At 40.6% G+C, this 25,817-nt stretch overlaps 2 protein-coding genes and 2 long non-coding RNA genes across 5 annotated transcripts; all 4 read right to left on the bottom strand.

Moving 5' to 3' along the window:
* Positions 1 to 287: 287 nt before the first annotated feature.
* On the bottom strand, positions 288 to 3,061 carry LOC311080755. The gene is made up of 3 exons (XR_014605712.1): positions 2,967 to 3,061; positions 705 to 767; positions 288 to 540 (listed from the first exon to the last, which is right to left on the bottom strand). It is a non-coding gene; the product is annotated as an uncharacterized lncRNA (long non-coding RNA).
* A 31-nt stretch (positions 3,062 to 3,092) lies between these two features.
* On the bottom strand, positions 3,093 to 7,171 carry LOC311081436 (scavenger receptor cysteine-rich type 1 protein M130-like; the record flags this gene model as incomplete). Its single annotated transcript, XM_084111973.1, has 10 exons — positions 6,861 to 7,171; positions 6,322 to 6,702; positions 5,717 to 5,787; positions 5,485 to 5,641; positions 5,008 to 5,322; positions 4,561 to 4,860; positions 4,128 to 4,442; positions 3,982 to 4,015; positions 3,465 to 3,763; positions 3,093 to 3,358 (listed from the first exon to the last, which is right to left on the bottom strand). The coding sequence occupies exons 1-10, from the start codon at positions 7,117 to 7,119 to the stop codon at positions 3,093 to 3,095; spliced, it is 2,397 nt and encodes a 798-aa protein (XP_083968099.1). The 5' UTR covers positions 7,120 to 7,171.
* Positions 7,172 to 9,172: 2,001 nt separating this feature from the next.
* On the bottom strand, positions 9,173 to 25,633 carry LOC311080735 (protein O-mannosyl-transferase TMTC2-like). 2 transcript variants are annotated; one of them, XM_084110852.1, is made up of 5 exons: positions 25,432 to 25,624; positions 25,288 to 25,349; positions 17,075 to 17,189; positions 10,621 to 10,684; positions 9,173 to 10,385 (listed from the first exon to the last, which is right to left on the bottom strand). In XM_084110852.1, exons 3-5 carry the CDS (start codon positions 17,143 to 17,145, stop codon positions 10,206 to 10,208), a joined length of 315 nt encoding a protein of 104 aa, XP_083966978.1. In that variant the 5' UTR covers positions 17,146 to 17,189; positions 25,288 to 25,349; positions 25,432 to 25,624; the 3' UTR covers positions 9,173 to 10,205. The 2 variants fall into 2 exon arrangements, with proteins under 2 accessions (XP_083966978.1, XP_083966977.1); XM_084110851.1 differs by lacking the exon at positions 25,288 to 25,349 and having other exon boundaries at positions 25,432 to 25,633.
* On the bottom strand, positions 20,646 to 24,965 carry LOC311080746. The gene is made up of 2 exons (XR_014605703.1): positions 21,670 to 24,965; positions 20,646 to 21,494 (listed from the first exon to the last, which is right to left on the bottom strand). It is a non-coding gene; the product is annotated as an uncharacterized lncRNA (long non-coding RNA).
* Positions 25,634 to 25,817: the final 184 nt, after the last annotated feature.

Below are 25,817 nucleotides of genomic sequence, written 5' to 3'. Positions count from 1 at the left end.
ACCTATTACACATTGAGAGCACTGTCCATTAATGATGACATCATCATAATCCTCTGGTGTGTCCACTACACACAAACACACACACACACACACACACACACACACACACACACTCTTTAATACAACATAATATGGGTGGAAGAATTAGTAAAATTATATATATATATATATATATATATATATATTTATTTATTTATTTATTTATATATTTATATATCTATATACTCCATATTAATAGTTAGTAAGGTAGTTGTTAAGTTTAGGTATTAGGGAAAAAATACCTTTTCCAAGACCATAGGTCTGTCCACTGGTAATGACATCATCATAGCCCTCTGGTGTGTCATCTACAAATTTAACATGAAATCAATGCCATCAAGCTCAAAACAAACTTGAATGTATATATTAATATGTAGACTATAGAATAACAGAGAGAACTACAACTACAGTACAGAAGTGAACCAGCACCTGTCTCACGATCTGGTTTTGGTACATGAATGATGATTTCCTCATAGTATCCGGATGTGTTTGCATTACCCCTCTCTTCAACATCAGAACAAAATATGAATATAGAAAAATAAAGATATTTGCAGAAATAAAATGCAGGCAGAGAGGTCTTTATGATTTTAATCATCTGGTAAGGAAATTTGTGAATTTCACTATACATTTTTTTTATTTTTTTTTACAGTTTGTAAATCACCTCTAACCTGAGAGAAGTGAATCAACATCTTCATACCCAGAATTCAGTTCTTCAGAGATGAGACTCCCTCCTGTTAAAGGAGAGCAGAACAGAAACAGACTGAATCCTCAAATCCTTTGGGTCATAAAGCTCTGTGATAGTGAGAGGGGGGTCATCTTTTTTACCTTTTATCATCTTATTTATTTTAACATACACCTGCAGTTCTGTTGTTTTTTGTGGATTGATACATAATTAAAACTAATTAGTTAGATGTGAATAATAGAACAATATTTAATTCTACAGTGGATCAGATCTGTATCACTGATGTCTCTTGCTAATCAATGATGAAGTTACATAATTAAAGGGGCATTCCACCCATTTGAACATTGTTTTTTATTTAAAGTGGGTCATATATGTAGTCGAAATGTAAAATTAATTTTGAATTTGGTGCCTTCGTGACCGAGGAAAGACAAAAAATAACTTCAGGACGCATTTGTATGAAAGACAACAACTCCCACAATGCACCACATTGCACAGCTCCGCAAGCCACTCCCACTAATCCAGAAAGCGCATATCTGCCTATAAGAGAAATCACTCTTCCGTCAACAAGGCTAGCTACCACCAGAGCTTGAAATTAATTTCACACAAAATGTCTAGTTAGTTGGCGAACTCATTAGTGCATTACTCCTCGTTTGCATTTCTTTCGAAAAGGTGAATTATTGCATGGTACCGGGATGTTCAGTCAGAACATATGCGGTGCGAAACTAGGATAGTTCTCAACACAAACGTCCGTGTCCTCGTCTGATTCAGAGATTTCGTCCAGGAGAAATTGTCATCGTTGAAATTCTTTGCCGCAGACGGACTCTATGGGTGTTTCTCAATATGCGTTCTTCAGCGATCTTGCGTCCTTGTGTTCTCGTTTTACGTCATCATTAACCGTCGAAGTTCAGACCCAATTCTCAAGAACGCAAGTACAGAGGACGCATGAAAGAACCCGGATGTGTTCTTGATACCGAGGATGCATCGAATGCAGACTTGAGCTAGTACTCGCCTGGTGTCCCAGAAGTCATTGCGGCCGGTTCCGAGTTCGTTCTTCCAAGGAAGCTTGGCAAGACCGGTCTCCACGAGAACACAAGTCCATTCACTGCGTTCTTGGATTTGAGAAACAGCCTATCTCTGTGTTCGTAGCGGTTCGTAGTTGCATAGTGAGATCACCGGCGCCACCAGTCCGCCCTAACTTGAGCCAGTCCGGGCTCCTCGTCCGCGGCAGGCAGGTCTTCTGCCTCGGCTGCTCTTTGCTATAATGCGGCTTGTAAAGGTAGCCACAAACACCTGATTCAAGCATCAGACTTCCGAAATCCTCTTCTTCTATATCATATTGAGTACTCTCCTCCGCTATTGTCATAACTTTACATCGGTCTCCACAGCACCTGTTAGCTTAGCTTCAAACAAGATGGAGGATATTGCTTTCAGTTTCAGAGAGTAAAGTCCCACCCACTGATCTGTAATAGGTCTGTAGCGTGAGCGGGTCCCGCCCCTGGGAAAGATGAGGAACTAGTGCTTGTAGTCTCAACAGAAATCCCCCCCTCTTACACTTCCTCCTACAATGACGCAAAATGACGATTTTTGCGACATTGTAGGAGGAAGTGTAAGAGGTAAATAACGGATTTCTCCCGTCTCAGGGGAAAATGAGAGAGTGTTGCACGACCATTCAATAGTATGACTGGGTTTCTAACAATGCAAAGCTTAATGCAAATGGGTGGAGTGTCCCTTTAAGACTGAAGGAAGTAGCTCACATTACTAACAGAACTTTAACACAGATGACAGGTTTTTGCTTGATGGAATTCCTTTTCTCAGCAAGATTTTCACAATGATCTAAACACATAAATTAGTTGCATTCCAATTAATCGAATATGCCCTGCGAAGTGGACTTCATGGGGTATTACTCTATCTGAAGAGAGATTCCCTTTCAAATGGAGCATATATGTTCAGTTTGAATGGCACTGCAAATAGGGAATAGGGGTTCATCAACTTCACTTCACAGGAAGTGAAGAGGGAAATTTACCCACCAGTCATTGTGCATCACCACAATACTTGAAGTTTGATTGAAATAAACACCAGGTAATTAATACATTTAATTAGTCCCAGGTGTGGTTTGTGCATGACTGTTCATGGGTGCAATGTGCACAAGAGGCAACAGTTACAATGCAAGAGGAGAAGTGAACACTTTGGGACCCTTTGATCAGAATGCAATAGTTAAAGTTTTGAACAATCTCTGATGATGCCTCACCTGTATGAGTGAATTGATTGTGTCTGTGATAAATTTCCTCATAAACTACCTCACTTGGAGCCCTGTGTAGTCCTGTGTACCAGTCAGAGAGAGCTGTGAGTGTAGACAGACAAACCTGCTGTCAGTTCACAACACATGACTGATCACACACTGAATAAGACACAATATGACAGTCTCTGGATCTCTCCTACCTCTCCTCATCACTCTGTTCTGCTGAATCAGTATAAGCAGTGGCACTAAGAGCAGTAAGAGCAAAACTCCCAGTACAACCACAAGCACAGAGAGAGACACTGGAGGAGTTTGTGGAGGAGTGACTGATGTTGAGCGCACTGTCTGAGAAACTGGAGGAGAAGCTGATGTTGTTGTGGCAGGAGTAGTGGACACTGACAAATCTGGCAAAACAGACACAGACAGATTAAAAATCATGCAAATACAAAAAGATTATTAGCACTAAAATTATGTGAAAATGACTAATATTGCTCAGTGTTTTGCAGTGACCTGCACAGGTGAGTCCAGCGTGCTCTTTGTGGGAGCAGTCAGTGTGGTTCTTCAGGGAGAGAGGACAGTCCCACAGGTGAATCTCATTCCCTCTGCACTCGACTCTGTTCAGCCACACAACACCTTCACCAGCACCAAAGGTTGAATTCCCATCAGCCCTCAGTGCTGCTCCACAACCCAGCTGCCTGCAGACCACCTGAGCATCGCTGATGTCCCACAGATCAGCACAGACTGAACCCCACACAGCGTTATGATACACCTCCAGCCTCCCAGAGCACCGGCCCAAACCTCCACTCAGTCTGAGAGGAACATGATCTAAAACACACACAGCAAAGACAAAGACACATTATTGTATACCATCAAAGTACAGTACTGTCAGAACAGCAACATCTACAGCGAGGCATGTCTGTGGTGTGAGATTAAATCATCTTGGTGTCCCAAGCACAAAATAACATACATACATACATAACATATGGCTGTTATGATTTTTATGTTCTTCTACATCAAATTAACTTACCTGAACACTGTCTCTGATGTTGCAGTTGCAGTCCCTAAATAACAATAATCGTATGAAAATTACATCACATCAGATTAGTTGTTCTGTCAAGAGAGTTTTGTGTAATTTATGTTTATCACAATGTAAAAGTACACTATGTCATTCACCTGAACAGATGACTCCAGCATCACCATTATGACCACAGGTATGTTTACTCCATCCTGCTGATTCACAGTTTTTCAGTGATGACTCAATTCCAAAACAAAATAAAACACTCATCCAGATTGGTCCTGATCCTGGTCCAAAATGAGCATCACTCAGAGCATCTACAGGTTCTCCACAGTCCAGCTCTCTACACACCACTGCAGCATCAGCCAAATCCCAGTCCTCATCACACACTGTTCCCCACTGACCTCTATGAAGAACCTCCACTCTACCAGCACAGCGACTGTTGCCACCAACCAACCTTACATTCATTACATCTATGAGAGTGTAATAGAAATGGAGAGAGAAAAATAATAGACCAGTGTGTTGCTTTGTGATGGGTTCATTCATATACAGTATATGTGTATCATTTCAGTCTTTTAATTCAGCTCTTACCAGCACACACCAGTTCAACATTGTTGTCATGTGAACAGCTGTTTTTGTATAAGGATGTTGAACAGAGGTGAATCTGAGACTCAATTCCTCTGCACTGAATCTCTTGTGTCCACATCTGAGCGTCTCCTTTTCCAACTGCATCTTCTCCCAGCACCTGTACAGGAGCCCCACAGTCCAGCTCTCTACACACAACCTCTGCATCCTGCTGGTCAAAGGCAGCGTCACACACTGAAACCCACGACTGATCATCAAGTATCTCTAACCTCCCAGAGCAGCGAGAACCTCCAACCAGCCAGACTTCTAAAAAAGCAATAGAACAGAAACATTTTCAGAAAAAAAATCAATGACAAATTATTTATTTAAAAATAATACAGGTGTGTACGTATATAATTTAAATATATACAGTATGGTATAGAATAAAATGAGGTTTGGAGCAGTTTACAGTACCTGAACAGATGACTCCAGCATCTTCAGTATGATCACAGGTGCTTTTACCCCATCCTGATGACCCACAGTTCTTCAGTGTTGTCTCTGATCCAGTGCACATGACAAGATTCATCCAGATTGGTCCTGATCCTGGTCCAAAATGAGCATCACCAAGAGCATCTACAGGTTCTCCACAGTCCAGCTCTCTACACACCACGGCAGCATCAGCCATATCCCAGTCATCACCACACACTGTTCCCCACTGACCTCTATGAAAAACCTCCACTCTACCAGCACAGCGACTGTGACCACCAACCAACCTCACATTCGAACCGTCTATATATTGAACAGAGAGCATGAGAGATGAAGAGACAATGAGAAACAGAGAGAAATAAAGAATGAGATAAAATAAATCACACAATGAGGAGGGAAAGTACATAGATATAACATCAAGTTTTAATCTGGGGATTTGAATCTGAAGTGAAAATTTGTTTCAACCTGCACACACAAATTCAACGTCGTTGCCATGAGAACAGTTGTTTTCATCTAATGGTGATGTTGGACAGAGGTGAATCTGAGACTCATTTCCTCTGCACTGAATCTCTTGTGTCCACATCTGAGCGTCTCCTTTTCCAAAAGCATCTTCTCCCAGCACCTGTACAGGAGCCCCACAGTCCAGCTCTCTACACACAACCTCTGCATCCTGCTGGTCAAAGGCAGCGTCACACACTGAAACCCACGACTGATCATCAAGTATCTCTAACCTCCCAGAGCAGCGAGAACCTCCAACCAGCCGGACTCCTATAACAACAACACAGTTAATTTAAATAGTTCATTGGACAAAAAAGTCATTTTTATTGTTAGAATTGTGATTTCATAATATTTAGATATGAATCCAACTGGAAAAACTTGTGAAAAGATATCTTTCAGTTAGTCAAATAGCAAATAGCATATAATGGAGCTCTATAGCCATCTATTGGCTAAAATGATAATGTTTTACCTTAAAACTACATTTTCCAAATTATGGGCAAAAATTTTACACTAAACCATGTAAAATTATTCATGCTATCCCTATAAATGCAATTTAGAAATTTGGGTCTTTTATAAAGTGAATTTTACATAAAAAGCTGTTTTTGTATAAAAACCTATTTAAAAAAAAAACATTTATTTATATAAATTTAAGATATATCATAAATCCTCCAAAGACTGCACAAATGTGGAGTAAAAACATTTTCAAAAAACAGAGTAAAATTACATTTGTTAAAAAAAAAAAAAACTATTATACCGTTACAAAATTACATGTTATTGTTTGGGGTCCCTGGGGACCCCAAAGACCACGAGTGTCACTATAAACGAAGACCATCAGAGGGTTAAGGTGAGGTATTGTACAAAGCAGTTTACCTGAACAGATGACTCCAGCATCTTCAATATGATCACAGTTGCTTTTACCCCATCTGGATGACCCACAGTTCTTCAGTGTAGACTCTGATCCAATACACGAGACATAACTCATGCAGATTGGTCCTGATCCTGGTTCAAAATGAGCATCACTCAGAGCATCTACAGGTTCTCCACAGTCCAGCTCTCTACACACCACTGCAGCATCAGACAAATCCCAGTCATCACCACACACTGTTCCCCACTGACCTCTATGAAGAACCTCCACTCTACCAGCACAGCGACTGTGGCCATCAACCAACCTCACATTCACACTTACTGTATATTAAATAAAGAAGTGAACAGATGGAGAGATAATAATGAACAGTCAGAAAAAGAGTTAAAAGAATCACACAAAGAGAGAGAGAAAAAAATTCATACTGAGTGTCAACAGATTTGACATAGATTTTATAAAAGTAAAAGAAATCCACTCTGACCTGCACACACCAGTTTAACATCATTGTCATGAGAACATTTGTGTTGGTGTGATTGTGATGTTGGACAGAGGTGAATCTGAGACTCATTTCCTCTGCACTGAATCTCTTGTGTCCACATCTGAGCGTCTCCTTTGCCAAAAGCATCTTCTCCCAGCACCTGTACAGGAGCCCCACAGTCCAGCTCTCTACACACAACCTCTGCATCCTGCTGGTCAAAGGCAGCGTCACACACTGAAACCCACGACTGATCATCAAGCATCTCTAACCTCCCAGAGCAGCGAGAACCTCCAACCAGCCGGACTTCTGAAGGAATCCAGATCATTTAAATTATTTTTTGGGAAGAAAAAAAAAAACCTTGTTGTACACTTGCATAAAAATATTTTAGAGATTCCTATATCATATTTTATATGTAAGAGAAACACCACATGTTGTATATGAAAAAAACAAACAAATAAAATCTAACATTTTAAAAAGTGAAAAAGATTTGAGAAAAAGAAATGTTAAAGAAACATGTCATACATAGGTTTATTTTCATTTATGTATTAGCATACACAAGTAAGATACAGAGAAACAATAGAATGAGTGTTTAAACAGTTGTGATTTGAGGTCAGTAAGATTTAGTTTGAAACAAAAATTGTATTGAGCAAGATGCATTCATTTAGAATGTTACAAAATATTTCTGTTACAAATAAAATGCTTTAAACTCCTTCAAAAAACACATCCACGATTCATTAAGCAGCAAAACCATTTTCAACTGTGCGCACCAAATCTAAGATTTCAGGAGGATCATGTGAAACTGAAGACAGAGGTAATGTCTGCTAAAAATTACATTTTAAAATATGTTAAAATAGAAAACAGTTATTTTAAACTGTAAAAAAAAAAAAAATAGTACAGTTTTTGCTGGGCATAAGCAGCTTCTTTAAAAAAAAAACAAAAAAAAAACCTAAATCTTACTGACCCCAAACTTTTGAATGCGGTGTATAAAAAAGCAGGACTATTTTTAGTGATGTAACATTATGGTGCAGAATGTAGCAGTTTACCTGAGCAAATGACTCCAGCATCATTAGTATGATCACAGTTGCTTTTACCCCATGCTGCTGACCCACAGTTCTTCAGTGTAGACTCTGATCCAGTACACATGACAAGATTCATCCAGATTGGTCCTGATCCTGGTCCAAAATGAGCATCACCCAGAGCATCTACAGGTTCTCCACAGTCCAGCTCTCTACACACCACTGCAGCATCAGCCATATCCCAGTCATCACCACACACTGTTCCCCACTGACCTCTATGAAGAACCTCCACTCTACCAGCACAGCGACTGGGACCATCAACCAGCCTCACATTCACACTTTTCTTTTGTGCAACAGAAAAATGACAGACTGGGAGAGAGAAAGGAGGAATTAAATTAACAACAACTTAGCACAAAATATACATAATATGTGCCAGTTAGACAGCAAGTCAGATGCAGTATCGTATTGCATATAAATGTTTGTATTAAGATCATTTCATCCTCAACTGAAAGTATAAACCTACTAGCGGTGATGAGTTTGATTAGAAACATCAGACTCCTTATCATCATCTTCTGCTGGACGCAAACCATTTCATCAGCTCAGAGAACGCAGCACAAGTTTCTTTTCTGTTCCCCAAACACACTGAAGAAACTGGGTACTGTCAGCCCCCTAAAGAGGAGAGCCCTAAAACTTTCCAATCAGGTTCATCATTACCTTATTAGACAGAACAGAGGAAATCATCAAACAACTTCAGTGACAAATCAGAGGAGGCATTTTTGATTTACACCATATACATCAAAAGCTCGTCAGCGCTGAAAAGAACTCCTCCTCCATATCGAGACACTTCAGTGAGGATGCACACACTCACACACACACACACACACACACACACCACCTGCCAGAGGCAAAAAATAGTAACACATCATTTGGGAGACTTTGAAGATTTCGAGAGGAAGCACCCCATGTTATATACAGCATCAGAACCAAACACCTGCTGATTCAGACACTGATAACTGCTCAATTCAAACATCATAATATGCAAAAAATATATTTATATTGAACATATTTATAAATGTATATTTTAATTCGACAGGATATAAATTATATATTAATAACAACAAAACAACATATTTGTCCCAAATTAAAGTTAAATTTGCAACCCTGTACCCATTCTAAGTACATATTATTATTTAGTTTTATCAGTTTTAATGTTCATTGTTCATTTAATGTTCATTTAATGTTCAAAAACTCAGAAATCAGTTGTAAATAAAAAGGTTTCATTGACTTTAGAAACTACAGAGAATTTAGCAGCCTTTGGGCAACAGGCATGTGCATTGATTGTGGGAAAGCGTTACTCAACCACAAGATGGCAGAAAAACACTTGTTATTCTAAATACAGGCAGACGTAATTCAGGGGAGTCCAGTCCTGTTCCTGAAGATCAACCTATCCAACCCTGATTCAACACACCTGTCTGTAATTATCAAGTGTTCCTGAAGATCCTAATTAGCTGGTACAGTTGTGTTTGCTCATGATTGGAGCTGAACTTTTCAGGAAGTTAGTTCTCCAGGAACAGATTTGGCATCCTTGCTGTAATGTGTTACTCTTCAGATAGAGTGCAGCGAAACATTCATGAAATGAGCTGATAAACGTCTTGTCAGGAGAGGGTCTCAATGTTGAACGCTTACTGGGACAGAAAATGTTCCGTTCTTTCTTATTAATAAAAATTCTGAATGATTATTTGGGCAATCTGACATTTTATTGTGGTAAAATGTTTTGGTAAAAAGTCTGATTAAACAAATTAAGCTCTATGGCAGTCAGCAACAACATAGTGCTTCATAATAGATTCAGCGCTGGGTGTTGAGAGATTGTAAGTTCTATTAACAACCATTACAAGTGACAACATCACTGATTTATCAACAATAAATTAACAAGAGACATTTTAAATATCTGCATAATGCCAATATATGACACTTCAGTTGGTATGAGTTACCGGTGACATGTTTAGCCTTCTGTATACGCAAGTCAGTTCATCCTGGTCACTGCTCTCAGAAGAATACAATCCAGTTTGTTGCAAACACCACCTCTCCTGCGTGTGTGAGAAGAAGAATTCAGAGGCTATTACACTCTTTCAAGTGCACTTTACTGTTCTTTTACACTATTTACTGTTCAATACAGAACTTCACAGAGGCTCCATCTTCATTCCCAACCTCTAGACCAGTTCAAGTTTTAACCAACATCTGTCCACAGTAAGGGCTAAATATTCAGAGAAATCCATCTCAAATAAGATCAGACATCCACAGATGCAATATCTGCGGAGGTTACAGCAGCAGATCAAGTTCCAGCGGCTCGTAGACCCTGTTTCTGCATGACATTCCAGAGTTTGTGGAGGTTGGACTGAGTGATGAGGTCGTCTGGTTTGAGTTGCAGCGCACGGAGGTAGTTGCTCTCAGCTTCCTTCAGCTTCCCATTAAGATGGAGGATGGCCCCGAGATTCATCAGAGCTGCTGGATGCTGGGAGAACGAGAAAAGCAGGCACAAAAAGAGAGAATCATGGATGGATTATAGAATGTGGTTCTGGAATTAGGTAAGAAAAAAAACTGAACATTCTAAAAGAGCAAATGCAACAAATATAATGGAAGAATTCAGAAAATTTGAAGTTTGTAATTAATGCATAGAAGATTCAATAATTGTGCAAGGTTACTACGAACAAAAATATCTTTAACATCTGGCTGAAGAAGGTACTTACATCAGGTCTTAAATTAGCTGCCTTCCCATAATACCGTTCAGCTGCCTCATTCAGACTGGCCTGTCTGTGGACAAACACACACATTACAAGAACCTGTAAGTTATTATGAAAATGATTATGCATACATAATAAATTATTAATATTGCTGCATAATGAGTGTTGGCCCAGGCAACTAGCTCTCGTACATACTAGTACATACTAGTGCGACTTTAAAGGTGCTGTATGTAGTTTTTAGCGGCCTCTAGCGGTGATGTTTCAGATTGCAACCAATAAGTTTACAAGCGCGTGCTCGAATTTATGAGCGAGCACTGTGGGTACCGGCCAGACTGAGACGCAACACACAAAGCATCCCACCAGTGTTGGGGGTAACGAGTTACAAAGTAACGAATTACAGTAACGATATTACTTTTTTGGGTAACGAAATAAAGTAACGCATTACACTAAAAATATCGGTAACTACACTACTTTACTAGACTATAGGAACGCGCTTTCCTGCGTTACCCAAGCCATTTTTGCCTGCGTGTAAAGCTCTGATCTGTTTGTGCTGCGTGCATGTCTGTCTGTGTGTGTGTGTGCGTGCGTGCACCGTTGTCATAGAGATCGATTTGAGTGACGTAGCTGCTGGTGCGAAGGGGAGCGGGAAATGGAGACGGAGACAGGGGGGTTCGGCCAGTGGCAATATTCACATCACTTTCAGTTTATTGCTCGAAAGGGCAAAAATATTCGCGTGAAATGCACTTTGTATGCCCAGGCAGCAAGTACTGGCCATCGGGACTACCGGGAGATTCCCAGTGGGCGGACGTGCCTTTTGGGTCGACATCTCTTCTTTTTTCTACTTCTTCGGAATATATTTAACGGACCATAAAACTCGTACATCGGCGGCCCATTCGTTTTGCTTAATTGGTGGCGCTGGGTTAAGTAAGTGCGTGCCGGTGTAATGCATTAGTTAAAAAAGTCTGTGTCAGTTTTTTTTTTCCTGATAGCTGACCGGTCCATGAAACACCGTGGCCCATTGGATCTTTTCTTGATTGACACTGGGCTGGTCCAATCACATCTTTAAACACCTCCCCCTTTGGGCTTTGATCGAGCGTGCACGTGTGTCAGTGTGTATCTGTCAAAATAGTCTGAGAGATGGAGAAGAAACGCAAGGAATGTGCAGAGAAATAGCGTGAGAAATAGACAAAGGCCCTTCAAGCAGACGCTGTAAAATGTGTCAAAATGTTTTCTGCAGCAGCATGACCTTCATCAGCTCCTGTGACTGATGATGAGGATAGTGAGGAGGATCAGGACAGAGATGAGTGTCACATGCCTGTCCTGTCTCGTGTAGCACATGTGGTGTTTGTGTTCCTGTCTCTGTTTTGACCCCACCCACCTTGTTATCTCATCATTGGTTTCATTTGCCCCACCTGTTGTTCCCTCATCACCTGCCTGATTTGTCACCTTTATAAGTTTCTTTGTGTTTGCAGTCTGTGTCGGATCGTTGTCTTGTCTACGTTTTCCCTGTGTTATGTTCCTGACTTCTGCCTGCCTTGTTTTCCCCCACGGGGAGTTTTTGTTCATAGTTTTATTTTGTTTATCATTTAATAAATATCCTTACCTGCACTTGGATCCTCGCTTCACTTTTCGACAAACCGTGACAGAACGATCCGACCAAGATGAGGATTCAGCGGAAGGATTCACTCCAGCCTCCTATTTCCTGCCCGCATTATGAGCGCATTGTAAAGTTCAGCATGTTGAGTTCCCTTCGTCAGAAGGGGACTGACATGAGAGAGTTTGCCATGAAGTTCTGCGCTGCTGCAGAAGGACTGGGGCTTAGTGTTATGGCTAAGGATTTGTTTAATTACGCCCTTGATGAACCCATCAACTCTCTGATCATGAGAGCATTGAAACATTTGACGTTTGAGGAATTTGTGAATTCCTTGGAGCGTCATGGTAATCCTCCTGCTAAAGAGGTCCCAGTTCCGGGGGTCCCAGTTCCGGGGGTCCCAGTTCCGATGGTCTCGAGTCCGGTGGTCCCAGTTCTGGTGGTCCCGAGTCCAGTGGTCCCAGGTCCGGGGGTCCCAGTTCCAGTGGTCCCGAAACGGAGGAGGAGAAGAAAGACGTTTGAGGAATTTGTGAATTCCTTGGAGCGTCATGGTAATCCTCCTGCTAAAGAGGTCCCAGTTCCGGGGGTCCCAGTTCCGGTGGTCCCAGTTCCAGAGGTCCCAGTGCCGGTGGTCCCAGTGCCGGTGGTCCCAGTTCCGGTGGTCCCAGTTCCGGTGGTCCCAGTTCCGGTGGTTGTCCCCGAACAGCCCGCTGTCGTCCCGGAGGCCGTGCCCGAACAGCTCGCTGTCATCCAGGAGGCCGTGCCCCAGCAGCCCGCTGTTGCCATAGCGGCTGAAAAACTCTTGGATTATTTTTCGACGCTATTCAAGATCCTAGAGTTTCCCAGGAGTATTCACGTCACGTCTGCTGAGCCTGTGTCTTCGGACAAGATGGCCGCCGCTGAGCCTGTTCACGTCACGCCTGCCGAGCCTGTGTCTTCGGACAAGATGGCCGCCGCCGAGGCTGTTCACGTCACGACTGCCGAGCCTGTGTCTTCGGACAAGATGGCCGCCACTGAGCCTGTGTCTACGGACAAGATGGCCGCCGTCGAGGCTGTTCACGTCACGACTGCTGAGCCTGTGTCCCCTGACAAGATGGTCGCAGTCGAGCCAGTGTCTGTTCCTGAGCCGGAGCCAGTGTCTGTTCCTGAGCCGAAGCCAGTGTCTGTTCCTGTTCCTGAGCCGGAGCCAGTGTCTGTTCCTGTTCCTGAGCCGGAGCCAGTGTCTGTTCCTGAGCCGGAGCCAGTGTCTGTTCCTGAGCCGGAGCCAGTGTCTGTTCCTGAGCCGGAGCCAGTGTCTGTTCCTGAGCCGGAGCCAGTGTCTGTTCCTGAGTCTGTGCCTGTGCCTGTTCCTGAGTCTGTGCCTGTGCCTGTGCCTGTGTCTGTGTCTGTTTCTGTGTCTGTTCCTGAGCCGGTGGTGTCTGTTCCTGAGCCCTCAGTGACCGCGACACTGGCCATTATGGCCACAGCCATGTGGTGTGTGTGGGCTACGCACACACTTGGGGCGGTGGTGTCTGTTCCTGGGCCGGTGGTGCCAGTTCCAGTGCCTGAGCCAGTGGTGCCAGTTCCGGTGCCTGAGTCGGTGGTGCCAGTTCCGGTGCCTGAGTCGGTGGTGCCAGTTCCGGTGCCTGAGCCGGTGGTGCCAGTTCCGGTGCCTGAGCCGGTGGTGCCAGTTCCGGTGTCTGAGCCGGTGGTGCCAGTTCCGGTGCCTGAGCCGGTGGGGCCAGTTCCGGTGCCTGAGCCGGTGGGGCCAGTTCCGGTGCCTGAGCCGGTGGTGCCAGTTCCGGTGCCTGAGCCGGTGGTGCCAGTTCCGGTGCCTGAGCCGGTGGTGCCAGTTCCGGTGCCTGAGCCGGTGGTGCCAGTTCCGGTGCCTGAGCCGGTGGTGCCAGTTCCGGTGCCTGTGTCGGTGGTGCCAGTTCGGTGCCGGTTCCGGTGGTACCAGTTCGGTGCCGGTTCCGGTGGTACCAGTTCCGGTGCCAGTTCTGGTGCCGGTTCCGGTGGCACCAGTTCCGGTGCCAGTTCCGGTGCCGGTTCCGGTGGTGCCAGTTCCAGCGCCCGAGGGGTCGTCTCCGCCCTGGCCGCCCGAGGGGTCGTCTGCTCCGCCCTGGCCGCCCGAGGGGTCGTCTCCGCCCTGGCCACCCGAGGGGTCGTCTGCTCCGCCCTGGCCGCCCGAGGGGTCGTCTGCTCCGCCCTGGCCGCCCGAGGGGTCGTCTGCTCCGCCCTGGCCGCCCGATGGACTGTCGTCTCCGCCCTGGCCTCCCGAACTGTCCATTTTCCCTGCCCTACCCTGGTCTGTCCTTCCTGTACCCCCTGTTTCTCCCTGGTCTGTCCCTCACGTCCCTTCCTGGTCTGTCCCCCCCGTCCCTTCCTGGTCTGTCCCCCCCCGTCCCTTCCTGGTCTGTCCCCCCCCGTCCCTTCCTGGTCTGTCCCCCCCCGTCCCTTCCTGGTCTGTCCCCCCCGTCCCTTCCTGGTCTGTCCCCCCCGTCCCTTCCTGGTCTGTCCCCCCCTGTCCCTAGTGGAGCGTCTGGTAGCCGCTCCTTAAGGAGGGGGTAATGTCACATGCCTGTCCTGTCTCGTGTAGCACATGTGGTGTTTGTGTTCCTGTCTCTGTTTTGACCCCACCCACCTTGTTATCTCATCATTGGTTTCATTTGCCCCACCTGTTGTTCCCTCATCACCTGCCTGATTTGTCACCTTTATAAGTTTCTTTGTGTTTGCAGTCTGTGTCGGATCGTTGTCTTGTCTACGTTTTCCCTGTGTTATGTTCCTGACTTCTGCCTGCCTTGTTTTCCCCCACGGGGAGTTTTTGTTCATAGTTTTATTTTGTTTATCATTTAATAAATATCCTTACCTGCACTTGGATCCTCGCTTCACTTTTCGACAAACCGTGACAATGAGAAAGTGTAGAGCCTGCGGTAAGCAGAACTAACAGTTACTTTCAAAACACTTAGGCTATCCCATACACAAAAGATAAATATATTTGAAATATATTTTCAGAGTATATTTTGGAATATATGCAAATATTTGAAATTGGCCCAATAAATATATTTCACACTTAACATCATATATTTTTGTTATATTTCAGAATATATTTCAATGTACTTTTTTTCTGTATGGATCCCCAAAAGTGTCAAAATATATGTGGCATATATTCCAAATACATTGAAATATATTCTGAAATACAACTAAAATATATGATGTTAAGTGTGAAATATATTTATTGGGCCAATTTGAAATATTTGCATATATTCTAAAATATACTCTGAAAATATATTTCAAATATATTTATCTTTTGTGTATGGAATGTCATGAGTGTAGGAACCCATTACCCAGTAACACATTATTTGCACATCTGCATAGTTGACGATTACCGTAATTTACTATAAATTTAATGAGACGCGTTTGTAAACCATGTTTTCCGTCAAAATAAAAGATTATGTGCTTATATCTCTTTCAAGTATAGAAATTAGTACAAAACTAATTATGAAAGTTTCCTTTATTTTTCAGTGCATTTGTTTTACAATATATGTATATTAGTGTGCTATTATTATTATGGCCAAAATGCCGATTTTTTTTTTTTTTTTTGTCCCAGTCCAGCCCTGATTATGTGTCTACCACCGCAGACATTTGTCCTTTATCCTGTTGTTTGTGGATTTTACAGTGAGGCATATTTCTTTGTGCAGACATGGATATTATTCTTTCATATGGTTTTACATGCCATTTTGTATAGGCTACATTTATAAACACTATTTGGACAGGCTAAGTGATGATAGGGCTATGATGTTTGTCCGTATCTACAGGGTAAATTAAGAAATGGGAAAGTAAAGTAATAAGTAGTGAAGTTACTTTTCAAATGCAGTAACTAGTAAAGTAATCTCATTACAATTTACAGAAGTAACTAGTAACTAATTACTTTTTTTGAGTAACTACCCCAACACTGCATCCCACAACATGCTGGAAACTCAGGTAAACTCCCACTGCAACGTTAATAGGCTACTTTTATCAGCTTGACGTTGAACTAATGCTCCATGCTCGTACCATGATAAGTAGGCTATGGAACCCTATCAACCGTGCCGAATTTTGCCACTGCAAGCACCACTTCACATTTTCTTCAGGAAATGTACATTCTAGGTTTGTAGGTACGGTTTCTCCATGATTCAAATGCCCTGCCGATGTTGATCCGTGTTTTTTACCCGAAGTTCATCCGATTCACGTCTGGCCTTACGAGCTTCAGCAGAAAAAGCTTCAGCTTGTTTTTTATCAATATGTGGAGTTTGTGTTGGAGTCTGTGTTTTGCTGGGCGCAGGTCGTTTCTTAGTGTTATTATCAGACATGTCATAAGTTGCATAAGTCATAAGTCCATGTCATAAGTTGCAGTGTCGTCGCTGTTGAGTGCAAAGTCAGTAGGCTAGACGAGGCGACTCAGGCGAGAGGCTCGGGAGCGCGCAAGCAGGTGACGTCACTGGCGGTAAATCCGACCCGGGACCTTCACATAAAAATAAGAATACTTGCTTTCAGAGGTTATAGCAAAACCCGCAAAGTGTATAATTTTAATGTGAGATTACAACCCTTTCACACACAGGCAATAAAAAAAGGATTCGTTTTGGTAGAAAAGCTACATACAGCACCTTTAATTTCTCTAATAATACTCTGCTGCCTCTTCTCACATCAACACAAGTTAGAATAATTAATTAGCTAAGCTGTAAGTGAAATCAATATGTCCATGTATTTATCTGGCAAGCAGCTTTGGAATAAGCAGAATAATGTAAAGTCAGCTAGTCATTATCGCAAAATATTCCCCTGTTTCATTGTAGATGATGAAACATGTGAAGTCCACCTGCAATTCATGAAACAACTGAAACACACACACACCTGAGCATATGAGCAGCGCTGAACACCACATCAAACTCAGAACTGTCCAGCTCTGCAGCTTTCTGAGCCATTACTGCTGCCTCTCCCAGACGAGACTCTTCACACAGAAACTGACCTGAGAGAGAGAGAGAGAGAGAGAGAGAGAGAGAGAGAGAGAGAGAGAGAGAAAGAGAGATAGAGAGAGAGAGAGAGAGAGAGAGAGAGAGAGATTTTTTTTTTTTTTGAGATTCAAAAAGCTTTTATTTACAAAAATTCATCTTGTTACAATGATACAGCCTCCAAAAAAAAAAACAACTTTTAAAATAAAATCAATAAAGTGTGAAAATTAATTCATCTTCAAAAATGACACAGAGCATCATTACAGCTCCAAATATTTTCAAAAGAAAGCAGATCATCAATACTTTTATAATAATAAAAATCAATTAAGATTCTAGATTGTGCCAAGTTAAAAAACAATACAACAATGTTTTGTATTACATCCTGTTCAATTTTTTTTCTCCTGCTCAAATAGATGGCCATTTTTGCTTGTCCCACCACAAAATTAAGCAGCTGACACACAAACTTTTTTTTAAGGACATATTTACATCCTAAAATAAAAATCTCTTGTGAAAATACCTCATTACATTTTTTAAAAACATCTTTTAAAACAGAAAACAGTGGTTCAAGTCTATAACAGTTTAAAAAAAGCATGAAAAATACACTCAAAAAAAAAAATTTGTCTAAAAATAAGATTTATGTATTTTAATTGCATAACAAATTCCCATGCATTTGGATTACAAAGTTTTAACATAAACCAGTCAATAATCTGAATGTGATTCATATTTTTAAGTCATATCTAAATGAAACAGATAAGATTTATGTAATTGTACTAATAAACTGAATGTGATTTATATTTGTCAGTCGTATGTAAATGAAACCGGTAAGATTTATGTAATAGTACACAGAAAAATGCCCATGTTAAATTAACACTACTCAGTGTTCATGTGTGCACACTACAGAGTTAAAGCAGTGTTGAAGTTAATGAGATAATTAAGTGATGATTGAGCATTAATGATGAACACCTGCTGTTAACAAGCAGAATCACTGAAGGAAAAAGAAACACAAGAACTACAACTGACTTCAGACACAGCCTTAGATGAAATCAACTGAAGAGATAAGAAGACATTAAATCTGTGAAGATCTCAGCAGAGGAGGATTAAACAACTCCACAAACAGCATTACCAGCTTCACTTATTACTAACCAGACTGACTTTATTTCATTTCTGTTTGAATTAAATCAATAGTTATATTTTAAAGTCACCATGATGGTGGTGAGCGTTTGCTTTAGTTGGACTCTTGACCATTGACCATTCCTGGTTGCTATAATTATGTGTTTATAAGACACATTTGTTGCAGCGAAAAAGCCAAGAGAAAATGAGATCAGGTGATGTTGGCTGTTTATTGATGAAGGTGTAATCATCATATTGTGGTCTGAATCACTGATCTTTTTCAGTGTCTAATGCTTTGATTATTGGGGTTATGTGATTTTGTTTTAATTGTTATAGTAGCTGTGTGACCTGACAGCATTAGATCCAACAGTTAATCAAATAATATAAAGAATTTTAAAAACGTTTAGTGCATTAATCTTTCTACATTATTACTTGGACATCAATAATCAGTGTATGACTCTCAACAATGGTGACAATCAATGAAATGCTTCATGCTGCAGTGCATGCTGGGTACCACCAATCAAAACTCACCCATATCTCCCAGCATGCATTGCGGCATTAATAAATTATGCATCAGGATTTTTGTATCTTTTGTCACCATTGTTGAGATTCATATGCTGTTTCTTGATGTCTGTGTGAGTCTAAGTAATGCCATAGATGAAAGGTTTTTGTGCACTAACTATTGAAAAAAAAAGTATATTGTTTGATAAACAACACTGTTAGATTTCATGCTGTAAAATCAAATGGCTTCTGTTATGAATAAAACAATATTAAAAAGCATTAGACACTGAACAAGATCAGTGAATCAGGCAATTACATGATGATGACTTTGTCGTCATCATCATCAATAAACAGCCAACATCACCTGATCTCTTTTTCTCATGGCTTTTTTGCTGCAACAAACATGTTTTATAAACACATAATTATAGCAGCCAGAGAAAATTTTATATTAAAGAGTCAATGGTCAAGAGCCCAACTAAAGCAAACGCTAACCACCATCATGGTGACTTTAAAATACACCTATTGTTTTCATTAAAACGGAAATGAAATAAAGTCAGTCTGGTTAGTAATAAGTGAAGCTGGTAATGCTGTTTGTGGAGTTGTTTAATCCTCCTCTGCTGAGATCTTCACAGATTTAATGTCTTCTTTTCTCTTCAGTTGATTTCAATCTAAGGCTGTGTCTGAAGTCAGTTGTAGTTCTTGTGTTTTTCTGTTCTTCAGTGATTCTGCTTGTTAACAGCAGGTGTTCATAATTAATGCTCAATCATCACTTAATTATCTCATTAACTTCAACACTGCTTTAACTCTGTAGTGTGCACACATATGAACACTGAGCAGTGTTAATTTAACATGGGCGTTTTTCTGTGTACTATTACATAAATCTTACCTGTTTCATTTACATATGACTGACACGTATAAATCACATTCAGTTTATTAATACAATTACATAAATCTTATCTGTTTCATTTAGATATGACTTAAAAATATGAATCACATTCAGATTATTGATTGGTTTATGTTAAAACTATGTAATCCAAATGCATGGGAATTTGTTATGCAATTAAAATACATAAATCTTATTTTTAGACAAAAATTTTTTTTTGAGTGTAGTTTCTGTCATCACAAAAAGGACACTTATCAGTGCTTTCAGGATTTAAAACAGAAGTAAAAGCATTGACTGCAGTAACACCATGAACAATTCTCCATTGCAAGTCTCCTGTTTTTTTGGTCAATGGTGGTTTATAAAAAACTCTCCATTCAGGTTTGTCTTAATTTAACTTAAAAAAACCACGCCAAGGTGTATCTATTCTATTATTCAACTTGTTCTTATTAAAAACAATTACACAATATTTATACAAAAGCTTTCTATCACAGGAAAAAAATCAACACTTAAAGAATCAACTTGTTCAAGATAAAAACCAGCACACCCATCCAACTTGAGAGAAAAAAACAAACCCGGAAAACACTCTTCCGAGTCTGGATTACACAATTTGTTTTTATAGTCCAATAGCAAAAGTCTCTCTTGATCACTTATTGCAGATTCCCATCTCTGAAGAAGTTGTGCTATAACGCGAGTAGAATGATTCCAAGACATCGAGATGTTGCTTCCTTGTTTTTAAAATCAAGTCCAGCTACTTCCAGCAAACGGCCAAGAGTCACTATTTTGTTGTCAATAAGTGCTTTGTTTATTCCGGGAAGGAAAAAATTGTTCGTTAAGTCCAAACGCTTCCCATGGATTAAAGGCTCTTCTAATAGCCAGTAAAGAGATTTTGAGTCTTCTGTAACCGATGTTAGGGCCGAGGGACAATTACCACACTCCGGAGGAGCAGACACCAGAGGACACCAAGAGGCGGACAACAGAATGACTTTTAAAAGGTAAGTTTTTATTAATTTAAAACAATAAAAACAGTGCTGAGAATGTTTGTGGCTGGAACCCGGTTTGGGGAAGAGGAACTGGGGGGGAAGGGATATTTCTCTTCTCTACGAGCTCGTGGGTGGGACAATGGCTTCTTCTTGTCTTTTCGACTCGTCAGAAAAGTGCTTGTGGGACAGACAGTAATTTCTTTTAGTTTCTTCGACTCGTCAGAATGTGCTTGTAGGATGGACAGAGGCTTCTCCTCACCTTCAGCTTTCCCCACGGACAGAGCAGGTAAGTATTCATCACGTGAAGATGTTCTTAGGACAGCCGATCGAATGAACAGCAGCTTCCCCACCTCTTCTCTTCTGAGGGACAGACAGTGACGGGGCTCAGACTCAGCTTGTGGACGTGTTCATAGAACAGCCGATCGAATGACAGCAGCTTCCTCACCTCTTCTGAGGAACAGACAGTGACAGTGCTCAGACTCGGCTTGTGGACGTGTTCATAGAACAGCCGATCGAATGACAGCAGCTTCCTCACTTCTTCTGAGGGACAGACAGTGACTGTGCTCAGACTCGGCTTGTGGACGTGTTCATAGAACAGCCGATCGAATGACAACAGCTTCCTCACCTCTTCTGAGGGACAGACAATAACAGTGGATCAGGCAATAACAAGTGATACAGGACTTTGGTAATTTACCCGCCTTTGCTCTCGTTCCGTGCGTAGCAGAGCGGCGTTGTTTGGAGAGTTTGTGAGACTGGACTTTCGTGGCCGTGAGAGACAGTGCTCAGGGAGTGTGGTACTCGGGGTGCGTTGAGCTCTTTCCCTCCACACCGTACACTCGAGTGGGAACCTGGACACAGCTTAGACAGATCAATTTAAAGGAATCTTCACAGTCACAAGTCAATATTCATCCATCAAAGTTTCAGAGGAAACGCAGTCGTTTGATCTCACCACACTCGTGCATAAATAACTCTTGTAAATCTTCACACTTGTGCACTTCACTCTTTCAGACACTGCAAACTCACTTCATCTCCACAGTGATTAATCAACTCGTTTCTCTTCTCTCTGTAGGGTGGATGACTCGAGGAATAATGGTTTCAGAAGATCAGCATGAACACATCAGCGATCCTCCCAGCTGTTCCAGTTACTACGCTTCGTTCTGTCAACAGGATCACACACACTGCCCGCAAACAAAGGTTAGTTGCACACTGGTGATGGTCAATCTTCAAATGTGGTTTTCTCAACAGGTAATCAATGGAAGGGTGCACTTAACTTTTCCTCGGTGAGTCACTCAATATCCTGCAGTGGTTTCCTCTCTCACTTCTGTATAATCCTCTCACTTACTTCATTGCGTGGCTGTTCGTGGTTTCTTCAGAAAACTCACCAAATGAGCATGCCTCGGGAAATCTCACAGTAGAACTCCTGATCCGGCATTAAACCTTCAGCCTTCTTATTTCACCGCCGTTGTCAGAACACACACTGCTGCCTGCCCGTTCTCTCCCACACTGCTCAAACACTCTTCTTTTATGCTTCTTTTCCTGAGCATGTGCTTCAATGAAGCGCAGCTGATTTGCTTCAGCTGGCGCTCGTTATGGCCAACACTCAACAGAGCCGGATTTAGGACCAATGAGGAATCTTTTTGGTTTTGCCAGGTTTTCACCCGGTGACACTTCCACTTTTTGAAAAGTAAAAAGATTCCACACTTTAAAGACATTATTATAAAATACAAGTAACATAGGAAAACTTAATTTCAGTGGATCCATCAAAAAAATTGTCCTTCCCAAGTTAAAATTACCCAACCTGTTCAAAATCAACCTTGCTACAGCATTCCAGTTAAAAACATCTGAAACAGTTCAGTCTTTGCACAAATTGTAATCTAAAAGCAGCTATTCTACTTTCTAAATGTATCAGTCCCTGACCACCTGCATCCAATGCAGCTTATCCCCAAAAAAAATCCACAAGCAGTGCTTGTAGTTTTATTAACAAAGTTAACGGGGGATCTAAACAAGCAAACTTGTGCCACAGCGAAGAAGCCACTAAATTATTTGCAATTAAAACTCGCCCTCTAAATGACATTTTTGGAAGCAACCATTTCCATTTCTCAAGTCGACCTTTAACTTTCTCAATTATACCCTCACAGTTTTTCTGTGTAACTACTTCGTCTCCAATAAAAACTCCTAAATATTTAAAACCAACTTTCCCCCACTCCAGGCCCATAGGAAGTTTTGGTTTATCATTTTTCCAATCCCCTATTAAAAAGCTTCACTTTTTTTCCAATTTATATTGGCAGAAGATTTTTTTTTTAAAGTTTTCAACAAATTTAACAAAGCCTGAATATCACTTTGTCCATTGATACTCACAGTCACTTCATCTGCATAGGCCGACAGTGTGAATTTATTCCTATATTCTGGTAAAATTATACCTTGAAGCTTACACCTTATCTGATTTAACAAAGGCTCAATCGCTAAAGAATATAACATACCAGATAATGCACAACCCTGTCTTATGCCTCTAAAAACTGTAAAAGGAGTACATAAACCACCATTGACCTTTAAAATACTCTCAACATCATTATAAAGAACTTTGATGTAGTTAATGGAACTATCACTAAAGCCAAATGCGTTTAAAACCTTCCATAAAAAACAATGTTCTACCCGATCAAAAGCTTTCTCTTGATCTAACGAAATAAAACCACAATTTAGTTTTAGCATCTTGGAGACTTCGATAAGATCACGAATAAAAGAAATGTTGTCAAATATCGATCTACCTATAGGTTTGATCAGGATGAATAACACTATCCATTACATTAGCCAGTCTGTTAGCTAAGACCTTCGATAAAAGCTTATAGTCGCTGCAGAGCAAAGAAACTGGACGCCAACACTTTATATCTCCAAGATCTCCTTTTTTCGGTAGGAGGGTCAACACAGCTCTCCGGCAACTTTGAGGCAGTTTACCCCTTGCCAGACTGGTATTCAACACTTCTAGGAGATCTTCTCCTACTGTTGACCAAAAAGACTTGTAAAAGTCCACTGGTATACCATCAATGCCTGGTGTTTTTCCAGACACCATTCCCTGAACTGCCTTCTGTAGCTCACTCATACTCAGAGGGCCAGAAATTCCAGTGTTGATGCTTTCAGGCACCTGAGGTAAGTTTTCAAAGAAGAACTCACCCTCATTTTCTAGCTCTACAGCAACTTCACTTTTATATAAATTCTCATAAAAACCAACTGCCCTCTGGCGAATATCCGAAGGATCTGTCAAAAGAATTCCAGATTCAGATCTTAAAGCATGAATGGTTCTACTTTGACCATTCTTCTTTTCTAAATTAAAAAATAATTTAGTTGAAGCATCCATTTGATTCACGTTTTGAAATCTCGACCTGACCAAGGCTCCCTGTGTCCTAGAACCAAGATCAGCCAATTTTGTTCTTTTATCTAAAAGTAAGTCTAAGAAACCTCTTGTACGAGTAGACTCTGCCAATTCTTGGAGTTTTAAAATATCAGCCTCCAAGATACTCATTCTAAAAGTCGTCTCTGTAGTGATGTTTCGAGTAAACTGTAAACAAAGCTGTTTAATGTGGGCTTTTCCTACATCCCACCATTGTTGTACAGAGTTATAAAAACCTTTCTTAGTTTTAAAATCCTCCCAAAAAAAGTTAAAACATTCTTTAAAATGTTTGTCACTTAATAATGAAGTGTTGAATTGCCAATAAGCACTTTGGGGTTTTAAAAGATTTATAAAAACTGAACATTTGACCATACAATGGTCAGAAAAACTAACAGGTACAATGTGACAGTTCCTTATAACATTATAATGGTGTCTGAAAACGTAAAATCTGTCTAATATTGCCATAGAAATGATTCTATCACGCACATGAGTCCAAGTATACTGTTTTTGCATGCCCTTTTGTCGTCTCCAAACATCACACAATTCATGCAAATTGAATCAATCGATTTCTAGAAGGCATATGAGATTCTAAATGATTCCTATCTAGATTAGATTCAGTGCAGTTAAAATCACCTCCCAAAAACAAAAACTCTTCTTGATCACATTTTTGTAACACAGAAGACAATATATTTAAAAACACCATTCTCTCTATTGCGGAGACCGGACAGTACACACAAATAAAAACAATAACAATCTTGAACTGAACTGTGGCAACCATGGCATTAAACAATGCTTATTAGAAATGATCAAAGGGAACTCTAAGTATTGTTTAAAAAATTTTGCCAAATATTTCAGGTATTTTGTTAAATAAAAAAATTAAATAAAAATTCCAGAAGCTGATATGAACAGTTGCAGTGGTTCAATTTTGTGATTGCATCAGTTTTTCAAATTGAGTTAATTTAAATCAGCAAATGACTATTAAAATTATTTATATATATATATATATATATATATATATATATATATATATATATATATATATATATATATATATATATATATATAATCTATAATCTGTGTGTGTGTGTGTGTGTGTGTGTGTGTGTGTGTGTGTGTGTGTGTGTGTGTGTGTGTGTGTGTAATAAGATGTAAAATTCAGTTTTAAACTGATGAAGTGGTCAATTCGTAAATTGTGAATCTTAAACATGAAAGATATTCCAATATAGGCCTATTGAATCATAAGACATAAAGCTTACCTAACAAGTTCTCAAATCTTCAGTGATACTCCACACATCATCATACTCATCCTGATCTCCCTCTTTACACATAAAAAAAAAAAAACGCATGTTCACTATATCTTGTAGATTATTGTAGATCAAAAATTAAGTTGTGTGACTCACCCATTACACATTGAGAGCACTGTCCATTAATGATGACATCATCATAATCCTCTGGTGTGTCCACTACACACACACAAACACACACACGCTCTTAAATACAACATAATATGGGTGGAAAATTTTGTAAAATTATATATACAGTGCAATGCATAAGTGAATACACCCATGCTAAAGTTGACTAAAAAGAGGAATAAAAAAATCATATTTTGGAAATTGAACTTAATGCCTTAATTTAAAAAATTAGGAAAAATCCAACCTTTAAGGACACCAATTTTCTTTGTGAATGAATAATGTATCGTAAATAAATAAATGTTCTTCCTTAAAATACATGGTGCATAAGTGAGTACACCCCTATGTTAAATTCCCATAGAGGCAGGCAAATTTTT

This window comes from Abramis brama (assembly GCF_963993115.1).
Source record: "Abramis brama genome assembly, chromosome: 4".
Classification (NCBI taxonomy): Eukaryota; Metazoa; Chordata; class Actinopteri; order Cypriniformes; family Leuciscidae; genus Abramis; species Abramis brama.
Note: the sequence above shows the minus strand (reverse complement) of the source record. Positions and strands in the feature narration are given on the sequence as shown.

Excerpts from the sequence above, each read along its gene's own strand:
- LOC311080735 (XM_084110851.1), bottom strand. Across the intron at positions 10,685-17,074 it reads AGCGCTGCTCATATGCTCAG|ACAGGCCAGTCTGAATGAGG; the intron begins GTGTGTGTGTGT and ends GTTTGTCCACAG. Across the intron at positions 10,386-10,620 it reads CAGCTAATTTAAGACCTGAT|CATCCAGCAGCTCTGATGAA; the intron begins GTAAGTACCTTC and ends TCGTTCTCCCAG.